The sequence below is a fragment of the Vitis riparia genome, chromosome 4, assembly GCF_004353265.1.
Source record: "Vitis riparia cultivar Riparia Gloire de Montpellier isolate 1030 chromosome 4, EGFV_Vit.rip_1.0, whole genome shotgun sequence".
NCBI classification, from domain to species: domain Eukaryota; kingdom Viridiplantae; phylum Streptophyta; class Magnoliopsida; order Vitales; family Vitaceae; genus Vitis; species Vitis riparia.
Genome location: NC_048434.1, coordinates 20,412,892 through 20,430,712, shown reverse-complemented (window position 1 = coordinate 20,430,712; position 17,821 = coordinate 20,412,892). Strand labels below are relative to the sequence as shown.

General features: G+C 35.8%; 3 protein-coding genes across 6 annotated transcripts; 1 reads left to right on the top strand and 2 right to left on the bottom strand.

The window, feature by feature from the left end:
* Positions 1 to 944: 944 nt before the first annotated feature.
* Positions 945 to 5,557, top strand: LOC117912168 (protein ANTHESIS POMOTING FACTOR 1). Of its 4 annotated transcripts, none has more exons than XR_004650982.1 (12): positions 945 to 1,053; positions 1,157 to 1,254; positions 1,809 to 1,909; positions 2,459 to 2,559; positions 2,638 to 2,704; positions 2,809 to 2,908; positions 2,996 to 3,109; positions 3,206 to 3,343; positions 3,481 to 3,565; positions 4,272 to 4,321; positions 4,877 to 5,070; positions 5,164 to 5,557. XR_004650982.1 is itself a non-coding variant. In XM_034826661.1 (11 exons), the coding sequence occupies exons 1-11, from the start codon at positions 1,047 to 1,049 to the stop codon at positions 5,018 to 5,020; spliced, it is 996 nt and encodes a 331-aa protein (XP_034682552.1). In that variant the 5' UTR covers positions 945 to 1,046; the 3' UTR covers positions 5,021 to 5,557. The 4 variants fall into 4 exon arrangements, 2 of the variants coding, with proteins under 2 accessions (XP_034682552.1, XP_034682551.1); XR_004650983.1 differs by having other exon boundaries at positions 5,152 to 5,557; XM_034826661.1 differs by having other exon boundaries at positions 2,459 to 2,550; positions 4,877 to 5,557.
* A 1,409-nt stretch (positions 5,558 to 6,966) lies between these two features.
* Positions 6,967 to 8,693, bottom strand: LOC117913194 (protein WUSCHEL). Its single transcript, XM_034828155.1, has 3 exons — positions 8,240 to 8,693; positions 7,979 to 8,073; positions 6,967 to 7,554 (listed from the first exon to the last, which is right to left on the bottom strand). Exons 1-3 carry the CDS (start codon positions 8,631 to 8,633, stop codon positions 7,201 to 7,203), a joined length of 843 nt encoding a protein of 280 aa, XP_034684046.1. The 5' UTR covers positions 8,634 to 8,693; the 3' UTR covers positions 6,967 to 7,200.
* Positions 8,694 to 12,377: 3,684 nt separating this feature from the next.
* LOC117913662 (RNA demethylase ALKBH9B) lies at positions 12,378 to 17,498 on the bottom strand. The gene is made up of 6 exons (XM_034828700.1): positions 17,059 to 17,498; positions 16,094 to 16,699; positions 14,238 to 14,323; positions 13,518 to 13,828; positions 13,307 to 13,378; positions 12,378 to 13,188 (listed from the first exon to the last, which is right to left on the bottom strand). The coding sequence occupies exons 1-6, from the start codon at positions 17,444 to 17,446 to the stop codon at positions 12,900 to 12,902; spliced, it is 1,752 nt and encodes a 583-aa protein (XP_034684591.1). The 5' UTR covers positions 17,447 to 17,498; the 3' UTR covers positions 12,378 to 12,899.
* Positions 17,499 to 17,821: the final 323 nt, after the last annotated feature.

Genomic DNA, 17,821 nt, shown 5'->3' with positions numbered 1-17,821 from the left:
GAAATAAAAAAAAATATTGGTAAACTTCTTTTACCATTTTATTTAATTTAAAATCATAAAATGCCAATATATATAGAGATATATTAAACTATTAGATTACATCAGTTAATGGACTACAAATAAATTCAAGATCATAACTAAAAATTTTATCTCATATTCTTAATTAAAAACTCTTTTCAAACTCTTAAACCCTCGAGAATTTTTTTTTAATTTAAAAAATATTTTAAAATACATATTTTTATACAAATTTCTATAGTTTATAAAAGAATTTTATTTAAAAAATAGGAAAATAATATATAAAAAATACACAGGAGGGTATTTGTTTTTTTTTTTTTAACTTTTTGCTTAAAGTAATTTGTTTTCAATTTTTAAGATGTCGATTTTTCTACTTTTTTATAACTTATTATAAACTTTTTACTGAATAAAAAAAATTAAAATATTTGAATTTTTTTATATGAAAAAAATAACATATTAATTTTTCTTTACTTTTTAATATTTAATAAAAATAAAATACTATAAAAACAAACAACTCAATACTTAACATTATTAAACATTAAAGTTCTATTTAAAATTAAGTAAAAAAACAAACACTACTTAATCTTATATTTGGTTACGAAAATATTAAAAAAGAGAAAAAATATTAAAAAAATAATTTTTTGTATTATGAAAAATATTAAAGAAAATAAGATATAATTAAAATTAATTAAAAATTTATATATTTTAAATTTATTTAATCTTTATATCAATGTGTTGGAATAAGTAAAATAAATTCAAAATAATAAATAAAAATAATTTATTAATTTTAAATTTATTTTTTATTTTTCTTTAACTTTTTTTCTCGTTCATTTTCCTTCCCATACATTTTCTCTCAATTTTTTTTTTTGAACCGAACATGGCCTAAAATAATCTAAAATATACTTAAACCCTGGGGTTTGGGAAAAAGGAATAGATGGAATGGAAGACGTTAATACAATTCGGAAGTTAGCAAGGCTTTGCCGCCTTTATGCAAAGCTGTAGAATTCGAAGGCTTCACAACGACAAATCAAATGGCTGGTATGTGGATGGATTTCCATTTCTTTTCTCCAATCTGCACCCGCAGATTTGTTCTATAAATTTTTAAAATTTTTGAAATTTACATTTCGTGTATAATTTACAGGAGGGCAGGGCCAATCAGAAAGAGAAGACAAGGTTGCTCTAGAGCTCACTGAAGAAATCTTTCAGAGCATGGAAGTTGGCATGGCTTTTCGTGATTATGTAATTTTACTACTCTAATTTGTTCTTTGTTCTCTCTTTCTCTCGTATTTGGGTTTTTATTCCATGTTTGGCTGCTCAGAATTGGAAACGCCTTCCATTCCCTCAGCCACCGAATATTCTAGGGCTTTTGTAATACATTCTTGTGGGGGAAATCACAAGTAATTGTTTCTTTGAGGATTTGTATTTTGCTTTAGGGCTCGTATTGACTGTGTAATCGGTTGCTTGGGGAGATTATGCTACAGAGCACGCTTTACTAAGGCTATATTTTGTTTCTGGGAAAATTTGGGGGAGAATGGGATGGGAAGAAAATATAAAAGAAACGAAAAAGCAAAGCAAAGAAAATAATTTGGTTATAATTGGAAATGGATCAGTTTCTAATTAATTTCAGTAATATTTGATTTTTTTTTTCCTCATATTTTTCTTGACAAAACTGAACATGAGACGAAAATATTTCTTTTGACATTTCTTTTTTCATTCCTTAGTAACCTTGGAACCAAATATAGCTTTAAGTGTACTTTTAAATGCCTCTTTTACTCTCTCATTGCCATTTGCAGAGTGGTAGGATCAGTTCAATGGATTTTCATAGGACATCAAGTTATCTAGTGACTGCTAGTGACGATGAATCCATTCGCCTGTATGATGTCGCCACTGGAACGTATGCCTCTCAATTTTAGCTTATTATTTATGTATAATTTTCATTTTTCTTTATCAATTTAAGTCTCTTTGACCACACATTTTAGTATCAATTAAATCATAAGTTTCTATCATGGACAATGAGCTCACAGTGTGCTTGCATTGTATGCTGACTTGTCAAGAAGATGCAACGTTGATCATACCATGCATCTCCTTGGCACTGGGGCTTGGTTCCCTGTAAATGTGAAACTGGAAATTTTTGCCGGTGTTTCACAATTTTCTAGAGCAATGACAAGCACAGGACAGTATTTCAGTTTCTGGAAATTTAAGTTGAAACAAATGTGTTTACCGGCATTAGTGGAGGTATTGGCTCACATGTTTGTTATAGAAAGGTGAAAAGGATTGGAAAGGTTATGGGTTGTATTTTTGTATCTTTCTTTAGGATTTCTTTGCCTCACTTGATATTCTATTTGTGCTCCATTTAACTTATTTTAGACTCAAATTTCAAGTTGGCTAGCTATTTCTTTCTATACCAGCATGAATTGTAAAGACACCTTCCTTTCATTGCCAGATGTTTGAAGACAATTAATAGCAAAAAGTATGGGGTTGATCTGGTCTGTTTCACTTCTGATCCTACAACAGTTATATACTCCTCAAAAAATGGTTGGGATGGTATGCTTATCAATTATTTATGTATTTATAGTTTAGTTAAAAGTCATTTTTTACATGCCTAAGTATTAATTGGTTCAGAATCTTTGCGGCTTCTTTCATTGCATGACAACAAGTATTTGCGTTACTTTAAAGGTCACCATGACAGGTATGGTCACTGATGCAATTGACACATTTCTCTCAATTGGTTCAATTTGCTTATGCTGAACTTATCTTTGTGACGACAGTATCATTTCTCTGGTTGTTTTTAAGGGTTGTCTCTCTTAGCTTGTGCTCTCGAAAAGAATGTTTTATCTCTGGTTCACTTGATCGAACTGTTTTACTTTGGGATCAACGAGCTGAGAAGTGTCAGGTGGAGTCCATGGCATTTTGTTGGTGCTCAAATGCTGAAATTAATTTCATCATAAAGTGAATTTGTATTGTGTTTTCTGTACTCTAGGGTCTTTTACGTGTGCAAGGAAGGCCTGCTACAGCTTATGATGATCAAGGGTTAGTCTTTGCAATTGCATTTGGAGGATACGTAAGACTGTTTGATGCTCGCAAGTATGATAAGGTAGGTGATCAAATGATTGTGAGGGTTTAACATGGTTTAATCAATAAATGATGGTTTAAGTGCACACTAATTTGGGTGAAATTTGAATCCTTAAAGGGTCCTTTTGAAATCTTCTCTGTTGGGGGAGATATATCTGATGCAAATGTTGTCAAGTTCAGTAATGATGGGAGGCTTATGCTTTTAACTACTATGGATGGACATATTCATGTACTTGATTCATTCCGTGGCACGCTTGTAAGCTATTTTCCTCCAACACTCAAGAAATAGCTTTTGTATTTAGTTTCCTTGAATTTAGCTGATGAAAATATTGAATTGGTAGCCTTTCGTCCTGTGAATTGTTCTTTCTAATGTGTCTTTCACTGCTTGTTTAGCTATCCACATACAATGTCAAGCCAGTTTCAAGCACTTCCACTTTAGAAGCATCTTTCAGTCCTGAGGGAATGTTCGTTATATCAGGTAATGCAATTGGCTTAACCAGTTCTAGGAGGAAAGCATCCAGAACTATTTCATTGGTCCCTTTTCCACTTTGTGTTGGTTGTTTTTTATTAATTTGTGTAGTGCATTTATGTTGTCTTGAGATCTCAAATAAGTTTTTTTTATATCAATCAGTATGAGTCTTTCAGTTTTAAGATGAGGCTTTGGAAACTACCTTCTTGGGGCAGTAAATGACATGTGACCTGTGGTTCTCCTTAACCTCCACTAAAGGACTTAGGGGCTGATGGATTAAAAATCTGTCATATAGCATATTTTGAGAAACCTTTGAGGTTGTTTTGCCTGGCATAAAAATTTATGCTTCATTGTCTAATATAAAGAAGTTCGTCTTGAGTTCAAGTGATTGTCAGAAACAAATTATTTCATTTGCAATCTTGTTCAAGCTATGTCCAGTTTCTTGCCATTCTAGCATTTTTTTAAAAATCTTCTTCTTCTTCTTCTTCTTCTATTTCTTTATCTATATATAGATATGTATCACCATAGTCTGTTTCTGTTCACAGCAAAAACCGATGATGTCTTTTTGCTTAGATATGTTGTCTAGCATTTGGATCCAATTAAATAGAGACTTGGGGCTCCCTAAATTGTATTGCACTACACTGAAGAAAAAAAAATCAGCTTCATCGGGAAAATTCTTGCCAGTGTAACTTTCTTTGTTTCTGCTTGTTGGCAGGCTCAGGTGATGGGAGTGTCTATGCATGGAGTGTACGGAGTGGCAAAGAAGTATGTTAAATAAATCACATTCCTTTATGCTCTTGTATCTTCGAACTTAACCCCATTCCCTATTTCCCTTTGATTCTTTGTATTAAAGACTCATGATTAGCCTTTGGTTGAGCTGTGGAGCTCGTCCATAGGTCCAGTTAAGCTATGGTTTTGACATTTCCTTGTGATATCCTGTTTTTTTTTCCTCCTCATAGGATATACAGATATCCTATGTAAATAGAATATATGGCTGTAGTATGTTTCATATCCAAGAAAGAGGAGCATGATATTGTTTTTGGAATACACATCTATTCCACATTTCATCTCACCTTCCATTTCTTTTCCTGTCAACCAAGTATTGCAGAATGCATAATACTTAATCTAGGGAGAGATGTGTGAAATTATAACTAGAAATGCTTTATATATGTGTGTGTGTGTCGATTTATACATGCATCTGTACATGTGTACATTCATATTTATGTCCCTGTCAGTGTTTATATATATGTTATATCTGCCATGTTATTTTGCTCCCATTGGAAGTTGACACTTAAACGCTTGCTTTTACTTTCTGTCCAGGTTGCAAGCTGGATGAGCACTGAAACTGAACCTCCTGTCATAAAATGGGCTCCTGGAAGTCTGATGTTTGTGACTGGCTCTTCTGAATTATCATTTTGGATTCCAGACTTATCTAAATTGGGAGCTTATGCTGGAAGAAAGTAGAGTTTCCATGTACAACCACCTTGTAATCCTAAGCGTGAGATAGTCAAAAGGTTCACCATTTTTGCTCATCCATTATTGATGAAAGTTTTGGTGGGAATTTCCATGTGCACCATTTGTTATCATAATACCAGTTGGCTTTGCAGGGGCAACATAAAGAACTGACTACAGAGGACTGTGCCCAGTACCATAAATTTATATGTTATTACACTAATGAGGGAGCCACTTCTTGAAATATTAGATGCTCCAGTGGCTTACCATCCTTGATAATAGCATACATTTATCAGAAACCCTGTTCTGGAGGCAACATCATGTACTTGAGGTACTAAAATGTGAATCCCGGCTTTAGATCTTCTACCTGAATCTGAGGTACTAATATCAACATTTAGCCTTTTGCTTGTATGGTTTTACCTAAATCTGAAGGTTTGCATCATCAAGATCTCACTTCTTACATAAACAACACTCTATTGTATTTCTTTTATTAAATTACAATACAACTGTAAATCATCTATTAAATGCTCTTTTGATTCTATTAGCTAATTCCGGTGTAGGCATGTTGATCTTGAATCTCCCATCTATTAAGCATATTAAACCTTATATCCTGCATCAATAAGCAGTTTACCTTAATTGAAAAGTAAATGAATGTGTGTCTATATATATATATACATATATAACTTGAAACACAGCAGAGAGGTCGCCAAAATGGCAAGCAAACGAAGCAACTGGTTATGGGCCTTGAAGAACTTACACCAGGGACATAAAAGAGTGATGATGCATATGATGCCTCACCTTACTAGTAAGGGAATTACGTACTTGGAGCCTCAAAAAGCTTTAAAGATCTCCTTGGATCTACCACTAAATCTCAATATATTTGTCTTCTAAGAAATGAAGCATAGTCCATATAATTTCCTCGCTGAGGCCTCTCTTTAGAGCTCCAATACCCTGAACGACATGAGGGTCTTCTCTTGCTATAGAGTGTGAAAATTTGTCAAACCAAATAAAGGAAGCCATCCATCCAAAATCTTCTTGATGGGGACCTTTTCAATTACTACTCTGTTCATGCGGTGGCCGCGCACAGGGGAAAAAAAGTAGCTGCCAAGTAAATACAGAAACGGCTGATTTTTGTAAGAGAAATATGCTGGTCATTGAACATCCATGTGCGTAACTCCAAACAGTCCGGTGACAAAAGCTGCATTACTGCAGGACCCTCAAGATTGAAAAATGATCTCTTCTTCTGAAAGAGTAATGCTAAGTTATTTTCATTGATTCACCAGAGCGAACCTGTTAAATTCTCATTATTTCGGGTAAATTTTTTTTTCTTTTTTCTTTTTATAATTTAATTTAATTTTTTTTTTTAACCATAAAAATTAATACAGTAAAATGAGTGAAGAAGAAGAAGAATGGAGCGGGCAGAATGGCAAAAAACCCATTGGCGGGGGGAGGGAATTGGGGCATGAGCTGATGAGGGGACAGGCAAATAATTTGCGACATTCACGATGTGGGGGGTTCAAACTCCAAAATATGTACGCTCCTTTTATCTGTAACGGCTGGAGTTGGGGTTTGGGTATTATTCAATTCACATACTTTTTCATCTCATCATCATTTTTTCAACACAGCCTTGTTATATTATATTCATGATTTATTTTTGGGGTTGGATATCATTGTAGTATCTTTTTCCCAAGTACTGTGCTGTATGATTACGATACCGATGAAAGCCCCTCACTGTAGCGTAGGACGCACTTACCTCACACCTCGGGGGGACCCATTTCAGTCTCTTATATTTAGGAATTCGCCCATATGTTTTTTCTTTTCGAAATTTGTATCCTTAATTATAATAGGCAATTGGCAGGCCTTTTTTTTTTTTTTTTTTTTTTCTTGTGAATATTTTTATAGTTTAAATTAGTCTGTTTTATGTCATTTTTTTAAAAAAAAAGAAAAAAGAAAAAAGAAAAAAGAAAAAAGAAAAAATTAAAATCATGGAATATATGTTTAAAAGAAGGTGATGAGACGTGTCAAATGCCCAGCAGGTTTAGAGTGAAGAAGTGTAGACTGTCGAGAGACATTCCAACGCCACCAACCCATGAGCATATACAAGCCACAATTACTGTCTCTAAGTACAATTACTAAATAAAGTAATGAGCCCCAAAATATATGGCTAAAATCTGCTGAGCATGGAGGAATATTCAGGGGGAATCCGGGGACCTGCCGGCGTAGGAGTTGAGGCTAAGCTCAAGAGATGTGCGGGAACTGGTCTTGGCGTCGGCGGGCCTGTACCAGCCGGAGTAGTAGGCGTTGGATTCGGGCTTAATGTTGCAAAAGCCAGTGATATCCTCAGCGTGCATGGGAAAGAGTGGGAGCGTTTCAATCTCCGGAGTTGCTTCTTCTTCTTGCTCTTCTTCGAAGCTTTCACCCATTGTTTTTCTCTTGTCAAAGAGAGCATAAGATGAAGAATATGGGTCCATGCCAACCCATTCGAAGCTCTGGTTTATAGATCCACCAACCCCACCACGACCACCACCTGCTGATATTGAACAGTCCTGGTCCCAAAGGAAGAATCATTAGAGAGTACAATAATGAAAGCTAGCTTCAAATCTCTCTCTCTGCGTTTCGGCTTAAAGAGAAAATGGGTTTTTTTTTTTCATGAGCTTTTCCCTATATGTCTGGCTTGTTTACAAGAACACCAAAAGGATTCTTCCTTTGTATGGATGTTTTAAAAGGTGGAAAGTAAAAGTGTGTATGTTGTCTCTCCTTTTTATTGTTAGAGAAGAAGAGATCATTTGAGTTGGTGTGTTATTATATTTAGAACATAAACCCTACACTATTCCACACATGGGGATTAAACTTGGTGTCTCTTTCTTGCCATATATTCCAATTTAAGAGTGCAATCAAAGATATATATAATTAGAAATACAGTGACACTTATTATTGTGGTTACCAACTTCACCATAGTTTATTACTTACTGTAAAACTCCTCTCCACAGATCCATATCCAAAGCTTCCCATCTGCCCAACAGCAAGCACACTGGGTGAAGAAGAAGAAGATGGGGAAGATATCCCTGCACATCACACACACACTGTCACTAAGAAAACAAGTAATAGGGAATACCCAGAAAAGAAAATGAAACTTTTAACAAGAAGAGAGGAAATTGAAGAAGAGGAGAAGGGAAAGGATAGAGAAAAGTAAGGAGTAAAATGGAGGATTTTTGGAGAGACTAGGTTCACCAGGAGTGGGGATGGTATGAAATTTGTTGTGAATGGGATCATCAGGTCTCCAACCGGCATTTCCAAGGGATCTTTGCATGGGCATATCAGTAGTGAATCGCTTCTTCTGCCTTTCACGAGCTTTATGGTTCTGAAACCAATAAAATACGTTCTTGCCTTCGATCTTGCCGTACTGCCTCAGCCTAGCTGAGATCCTCTGAATCTGTTCAGCACTTGGGGACCTAACTCCATTGTTGTAGTAAAGGTCCTTCAATATTCTTATCTGGTCAGTTGTAGGAGTCCAGCGTGTACTGCTTTGCCTGCACAGAAAACTGCCTTTGCTGCTGCCGCTATCTTCGTTTGGCTGTTGTTGGTTTTGTTGCTGCTGCTGCTGGAGCTGTTGTTGAGGTTCCATGATAGAATGAAACAAGAAGAAAACAAAGGGAAGAAAACAAAATTCCAAGAGAGAGAGAGAGAGAGGTAGGTGAGGGTGCACAAAATGCTGAGAAGGGATGGTTATAATAGGGGGAGATGAGGGCACATGGAAGGATGTAGAGAGGATATCAGAGAAATATCTGGTAGAGAAGGACTGAAGTTGACAGAGTGAGGATTATAAAAGGGAAGGGACAAAAGAGGGCATAGAAAGGGAGGGTAGCAGAGGAATTACTTGGATGAAAAGGCATGACGAGGTATGATTAATGAGAGAGAGAGAGAGTGAAGCTGCAGTGAAATGTAGGTGATGAGAAGGCATGAAATGAAATGATATGTTGGATAGAAAGAAAGAAAGGAAGGAAGGAAGTGGGTTCTGAATGAATGAATGAATGCAATAAAATGATGTGTTGTGATTTAGAGTTCATGAGGGTTCTCCTTTTAATGGAGATATGGTCCTCTCTTTTCCAGTCCCAAAAGCCAGACCACAAGATATTCTTGTACTTACCAGTTACCTCTTCCTCTCATGCTCTCAACCTTAAGTTTCTTCCTTTCTATGGGTCCCCTCCACACCATGCTACATAGGTCTACATACTGCGCTTTGAAACAACTTTTTTGAAGCTATTAACTCAGTTTACTTAACAAGCCCATCATTGCAGATGAAGAACTAAATTTGTGGAATATGTAAACAGAAAAGACTTGTTGAAACTTTGACTGCATATATACTCCAAAATTGCATTCAAATTAACAAATTAATCCCTTCCTAATTACTTCTGTGGACAGCATTCATAATATTGCTTATAGAAGGGAATCTTGTATCATGTCCTCTTTCCCTACAGTATGTATGGTTCTTATGGCAAAAGAATCAAATCTTGAAAGTCCTGGATTAGAGGGGTGAAATGCCTTGGCTTCCCATTAACAAGACAGCATATGGTAGGGAGAAACATATTCGAAAAAAAAAAAAAAAAGAAAAAAAAAAAGGGGCAGAATGTTTAAAGAATTCAATGTAATCATGTCTATAGTCCTTTGTACTAGGGAGCACGCGCCCCAAAAATAAATGCAAAAGCAATTAATGGGGAAATGGTTTCTGGAGCATTTTGGAACCTGAAAAGCTCCATCATTCTTCCACTTTCCCACTGCCGCTTTCCATATCTCTCTCTCTCTCACAAACCCCAACCAGTCTCTGATCCAGCACTCCATCCTCCAATGAGCCCCTGTCTCATCTTTTGAAGAGCAATCCAATTTTCATAATTTTATATACGAGGATATCTCCACCTAAAACTTCATTACTTGCATGCTTTGTTTGAGGAACCATCTTCCCTAAAGTTGAATATTCCACTTTTCAAGAATATTACCAATTGTCTCATTCCATGCACGATCATTTCCTGTGCCCCAGTCAGCCAATTTGGCTTGTCATCTATGTCCTTGAATCTTTTTATGGACTTCGAAATCGTGCACCCACAACCAAACGTTTATTATCGGACTTCGTACAACATTATGAGAGGCTACATATAAAAGATCAGTAAGAAATAGAAGAAAATTTTATTCAAAATATGTTTATAATGGGAAACTTGGAGGGCATGCCAATATGCCATTGCAGCAATCAATGATACAAATTCAGTATCAATTCATCTCTGGGGTGAAAGAGTTAGGTTTTAACTTTCAAGTATACATGGTTTCTCATATTTGAAACTTAAGGTGACAGAAGACTGAGGAAAAAATAAAAAGGGTTAGGATTCTTTTTGTTCTTCAATGGAAGATTTGTAGAAAATTTATGGTGTTGAGTTCATTATTCCATCATAAATTAATAGAACTAGATGTTTATTAGGAAATTTTTATTTCCCATTTCCTTTTGATGCTATTTCCAGGCTTCCACAACATCTGCATGGTTGTTGTCTCATGTGGAAGTACAGAATTTTTGTTTTTACTATGAACAAAAAATTAATTTAATCGTTATTGTGACCCCATGCCAGAAAATTCTAGCCTTGTTTATTTATTTATGCATTGAATTGTCTATAAGAGAATGGGTAAATGGAAATATTCAATCCCTCCTTGAATTCAAGCTGTATGAGTCTCATTCCCTTTTTCTACAAATCTGACAGTTGCAGACTCTCTCTCTCTCTGAGAGTTCCAAGTTCAACTTTTGAGATTGCGTTATTTGTGTGATTTTGACACAACCATCATGAGATTTTGCTTTCCTTATCATGCATTTACATTGGTTTTGGGTCTCTCTTTCTCTCTCCCTCTCTCAGAGTTGGGTGTGGTTCTTGGAGTAATAGTCACAGTCTTGTGCTGATGAACAACTTAGACTTTGATTTGCCAGTGAAGCTATATCTGACCTCTTATCCAAAATCCTGAGCTGCTTACCTCATTGGAGGTGCCCTAGAGTGCATGCAGCCGCAGTGGTACACTCCCTTTTCTTTCGGGTAATCATCCTTTTGATGTTATTTTCTCCCCATATCTATAAAGATACATCACCATATCATTCCAAATCTCTCCCTCTCTCTCTCTCTCTCTCTCTCTTGCTTTCTTTCTTATTGATTATTAGAAAGAGACTAGTAACCCATATAGAGCAAACCCTAGCCAGAAGCTTTTCCTTTTTGTTTTTCATTTTTGAAACATTTCTTTACTGTGGTTTTGAAACTGAAAACCCAAACGCGGTGCTAAGGTGGCAAGGTTATCATGAGTGGAGGAAAGGAAGCACACTTTACTTAGAATGGGTACTCCCAAGTACGTATAGACTCTCCAATTCTCAAGGTTCTGATGGCAGATGTTACTTTCATGTGGTTCATTGCGTTTAATTTTGTCTTCAGTTATAGGGTTTTAGGGTGGACCCCAAGAATTTTGATCCCATTAGGATTTAAGCTTATAACTCGACTCTGATGTTGGACCACAACAACACCCAACAGGTAGTATTAACCTCAGATTTCTCTCTTCTGATCATGTTAAATGCTACCGCCCCCTCCAGTTGACTGAATCTCTCTTCAGGACCACAGGACGTGTGCTTATTTTTAGTTTCAACAATACTGTTCCTTGTAAAATCTGCTCACTACCATACTCATAAATATTGACTTCAATCCCTCCATTGAATGCACCAAATGCATATTAAAAATCAGCTTACTGAAATGAAGTTTAAATTAATAATTAATAATTAATTTTTCCCATTTTGGACATACACTTTGTCCTGATAAATGACACCATATGATAATCAAGTCACGGGAAGGAGCCAGGAATCATAAATACAGATTACGGTTAAAGAACAACAGGATGGAAAGTGGGTTGTTGGAGTAGATATTTAAGAAGTTTGAAAGACAAGCTGCTACCTCTCTCTCTCTCTCTCTCAACCCCAAAGAAGTTGGCCTTTGTAATTATCATTAATACAATCTATTGGTTCCCAGGCTTTTGCAATAATCCCAAGTTCAAGCCTGAACCCAAAAAGCACATAAACGAGACTATTCAGACTCTGTAACCCTATGCAGTTAGAACTTAGGACAGAGAACAAAACAAGTAAGTTCTGAATGGAGATATTTCCGGAGGGGCCTTAGTGAGGTAGACGTGCCTAGAGACCAAGCTCCTTTGGAGGCTTTTCCTCCAGTCCAGTCTAGTCCATATTGCAACCTCCCAGAAGTCCATTGAACTTGTATGAAATGCAATCCAGTTTTGAATGACAAGTCATAATGGAGTAATTTATTTATTAAAAAAAAAAAAGGTGCAGTAACAAGGTGAAAGATAATTCAAACGTGAACAGTTTAAATGAGTAATGGTCTCAAAGCATGCAGCTTCGCAGGAGTTGATCAAACCATACACATTCCCAGATCTGAGCCCAAACTACAGTACAGGCCAGCTATATGATATCATCCTTTGTTTTCAAATCAAATCCAAACCTACCAGAGTTATAGGCACACAAGCTGAAGTTTACAACCATTGCCACTGGTCAGAGGCTCCAACTACTAGAACCAAATAAGCAATTCGTTTCCATATTGCTACTGCCCACTTCCAAGTTCCAAATACTCAGCTAATTTCAGTTTTCACCTATTGAATAGGCAGCACACCGATACATTTCAAACATCTAAATAGATACACAAGATATAAATGAAATCGTGCCCTTCTCATTTATGCTCTTTCAGACTGAGAAAATGAAGGAAACTCAATTAACAAACTCCTCAGCAGTAGATTTTGCGTCAACAAACAACAATGTACTCCACCATTATGACATATGCTTCAAGGTTAAATGCTAATGTTGATGCAACCATCAATCAGCCAAATTCATCCTGATCCTCCGCCTATTTGCAGGCCCTCTTGGAGCCCGACTTGAGTAGTGAGACCCTGAATGGTCACCTCTCTCCATAAAACCCCTCGCTTCTACACTACCCTCTCTTCTAACTGCCTGTCTGTTCATGCGGCGCTCTGGTTTTTGAGGATTTGATATCTTTGATCTGTCCATTTCATAGGATACTGGCTGAAGTCCTTGTAAATCAGGTTCAGGAAGATACCCAATAGGGCGTTTAGATTCATCCATTTTCCGGAAAGTAATTGATATCCTACAACAACAACAACAACAATAATAATGAGACAGGAAAACAGAGAATAAGAGTTACTAACCTAATTAAGCAACAATTGTGAAACAATCAGAATATCACATAGATGTTGAATTCATACCTTTTACTAGGAACAGCAGGCACACAATGCTTAGATACATCAGCGCCATTTCCATTTAAGACAAGAACAGAACTGGAAAAAAAAAAGGTTTCTTACTTTAAGATTTAATGTGATAAAATTTCCAAGCATACATGGGAAGTAAAAACTGCAGTAAGATGAAACCAGAAAGAAAGAGGAATGTGGAAGAAAAGAGTAATCACATCATACTTACCCCACAGGCAAGGGAATTGCGAAGGGACCAACAAACTCACCAGCACCCAAAATCTTCAGGTTCGTTCCAAAAACAATATTACACTCACTGAGAAATGATACAGTACAAAAAGGCCGAACAAAATCATGGTTGTCGATGTGAGGAGGTATGCAATCCCCTTCTTCATAGATATTGACAATGCAACTGTCAGGCACACAGGATGGAGGAAGAACATGCCATCTAACCAGCCTCCTAATGATCACCTTGAAAAGAGGAGGTATAGGATCTACAACCTCATTCTGAAGGATGCCTGGTGGATTACCATTTTTATCCTGCCACCATAGCATAGAAATTTATAAGGCCTTTTTTTTTTTTCCCTGTTTTTTCGTTCTTTCTTTCTTTTTTTTTTTTTCTTTTTTTTAATTTTTTAGAAAAAGAAAAAATTATTATTATCTTTCAAAAGGAAAAAGATTTACTTCATGATTCTAAAGTTGTCACCAAACTGTCAAAATTAAAAGCCAATGGTTTGAGGAAGAGACATTATTTTGGAGAGGTCAGAAAAGAGCATGCCATTACACCAATCAAGGCTGCTACCAGCCAGCAAAGGAAGTGAAGGAATTAAGGGTCATTCTATCATTTGGCAAGAAGCAAACCATTATAACTACCAGACCTCCAATGTAAAGTGCGATTAGAAATATGTAGGTTCAGCAACACAGATGGAACATGTTAATAGAAACTTACTGTTGCATAATTGTAGCAGCAACCAAATTGGATAGTCACACGTCCCTTGCCTCTCATCCACTTTTGGGGAGCGGAATATGTGCGCTCTACAAGAAAAATTCAAATAGGCATGTGATAGTACATCAGTATAAGCATTCCAAAATCATTATTACAGTATGAAATAGAAGAATAAATAAAAAGGACCCTTTTCAAGAAAAAAAAATCCAACCTACTTCAATGAAATATAAATTTGATCTTTAGACCAATAGAGCTTTATTTTTCCCCAAAACCACATGTATATGCAGAAAAACCAAATTCCAGGGTTATGTTAAATCATCGGTCATCTACTCTGAAAATTGAGAATTAAAGTGTATACCTTTTTTTCTTGATAGGTAAATAAGAGATTTATATCTTAAGTACTTCTTTATGAGAAAATAAGAGATTTAATTATTCTTTGCTTTGAAAATTAAGGTATCCATAAAATGTATATCTTAATAGTCTAGTTAAGTTCATTTTTTTTGGGGGGTAGCAAGGAATTAAGCAATAAGTCACATAAAGAATCTTAGCCCTTGAACAGAAGAGATATAAGAGAGAAAAGGGCACAGCAAGGAGTTGTTCCAGGAAAAAGCAAGGTGACAATCATCAACATGATAGAAATATAATAATTGGGCTTAACAACAGCCTGCAGAGTAGATTAGAGAAAAACATTTCACATGATCAGATTGATCCTATCAGGGCTTCCATTATTGACATAATACATGGTAAGTTCAATATGATATGATATATTCTCAAGCATATAGATAAGATGATACATGCACATTTGACTATATGGTTATCAACAATTGTATAATATCAAATGTGAACTTTTTTTTTTTTTATTAAAAATATTATCGTATTATTATCTAGAAGGCACCTCTAAAACTTTAGAAACCGTCTTTTGTTTTGTTTTGCTTTAATAAATAAAAAAGAAAAGAAAAATTCTATGGACCTTAAAATCTAATGTTATTTCATGGTTCTTTCTATCTTTAGTAAAATAAGATAAAGAGAGAATGATCCTACTTATGCTGTTGAAAGCATGCATGGAAAATTAAAGCTAAAGTATTATTACCATTCCATCACATATAGAGAATGTTTACCAAAAGAAATACATGTTATTCATGTGACTTAAAAGCTAACTACGAGCTGACAATGACTGTAGTTAGAATGAAGGCTTTTACTCAATTTATTAGCCTTCCCTTTTTGAGTTTTTTTCCCTTTTCTTTAATTAGGGTTTGGGTGGCACAATGATGAACTTTGAAAAATGAGAGCTTTGAACATTGAATATGGTCACATATGCATAATTATACTTTCACATGCTCGTAATTTCTTTTTTGGTATATTGGTGGGGGACTTGTCGAGACATGGAAATTTCAGAATTATGATAATTGATATTAACTGACAGACAGTTTCACATTAGAGCTTAAAATTAGAGTTAAAAATTTATCTTTTAGTTCCTTATGTATTCAAATGTAATATTCTGTTTGATTTTTATTATAGCTCTAGCATTTAATTTATATATATATACATATTCCATCATATGTAAGTAAGAATTTAGGTTACATTATAAATGCACTGTTTGGACAAATAGAAAAAATAGGTGTACAGTACACATTTATGAGTTGACGATTATGTAATTCTATCACTCTAATGTATCTTGTAGCCATAACAAGCAGGATGTTCCTTGATTGATCTGTTCTTGCAGACCATGAATGGGATAAATGATCCTTAATAATAGTTTATGACATGTTTCTTATAATCTCAACACAAAGTGTCAATTACTGAACATTTTTCACGAGGTATCAACAGAAGTAATAGATCTCTAGGATGAAATGACTAACCTTTCAATTGGCCATTCCTTCCCATCTCCTGAAGTTCATATATAAAGTCAACTATCCTTTTCTGCTCTGCTGCACTAAAAATACCCACATGGAGCTCAAGCCCATCAAGAATATTAACAAATTTCCCTTTAACTCTCTCCAGACAAATAAAATCTTTCTTCCTTTGGACATTCCTAAACCGAATGTACTCTCTCTGTTCCCTTGGCAGTTCAGCCTTTCGTGGAACCTTTGAGACACCAACCTCCCCTGTTGATGAATTCTCATCAATGGACCGCTTGTTAGCTTCATGTTCCTCTTCCTCCTCGAGCTCGTCTTCCTGTGCCATATCAGCCCAAGATATGCGGGGACTAGGAGTTTCAATTGAGGGGGATTCAGACGCTAATTCACTTGTAGAAGCTTCAGGGACAGGTTCAGACCACTCGTTCACCTCATCTTTAAAACTCCCAACCGAATTCGTGTCAGCACCGTCATCTTTCCAACTGCCCAGCGAATTGGAGTCACAATTATCACAATGACTGTCAATGTGCTTCTTCAATCGCATAATATCTGGGGTCGAAACAGTTACATTCTCATCCTTTGGCAAATTTTCCGCGTCACCATGAACCTCTGCAACCCCACGAAAACATCACCGCAGATTCAAGTAAGAGAACAGGTACAATCATCAGAAACCCTAAATTCATCTAAGAAACATAAATAACAACACAAACTTTAATCCCCATGTGCAATTTGCAAACCAAGAAAAGAGAAAAAAGAAAAAAAAGAAACCCTAATCTCTGTTTGGTTTCTGAAACAACATATCAATGAAAAATAAATATAAATATAAATTCTGAATTAAGTTTCTCGCCCGCTGAAATTGGAGAAAGCAAAAAACCACCACCTAACAGAATGCAAATTACAAGATTTTACAAAAAGTTAAAAACTGCCCAATTATCTGGGCATCCAGACACTGGGAAAGAGCGTAGTACCAGGGCCAATAGAACGGATTCGATCGGAGAGAGTTTCAGCGCAGTGGTGACAGAGATCTCTAGAGAGGAAAGGAAGCCACGTGGTGAGGAACTCGGATGCGATTCTGAGTTCGGATCGCTGGTAACCCCGCAGGAAAGGGTCAAGGGTTTCAACCGGGGGATCGCTCATAGCTTTCTGAGGTAAGTCAACTGGGAGAATTGAATCTGCAGGGAATGAAGTAAAGACGATTTGCAAATTGTAAATTTGGAAGGATGACAGAGAGAGCGTGAGAAAGAAGAGGCCTAAGTCCCAACGCAACTGACTTGAAGAGAGAGTAATAATAAAACTTTGTAGTAAATAATGGATGTCGTTTAGTGGTTTACAAGAGGTCGTTTTGATGAAACACATGCGATTCTTATGAATGTTTCCAATTGGTATGGAATTAGGAAAGCTTTCCTAATCTTCACTTCAAGCCCATCCAACCCCCACAACTTCCTTTATTTCTCCTTTTAACCAAACCTGCCCATATCATCATCCCTCCCCTCCACTCTTCTCTACTATCAAATCATTTCAGGAAAAAGAAATAAAATTTAGTTAATTATTCCAAAAAATAAAAATAAATCATCACATCTACATAGATTTTAATATTTTATGACCAAAAAATTTACGAGGGTCTTCATCTCAAGACAGGATATGCAAAGAAAAAAAAAAGTACAAGGAAAATAAAATAGGCAAGAAGTTTAAATTTTATTTTAAAATTTATTTATTTGGCAATTTCGCAGT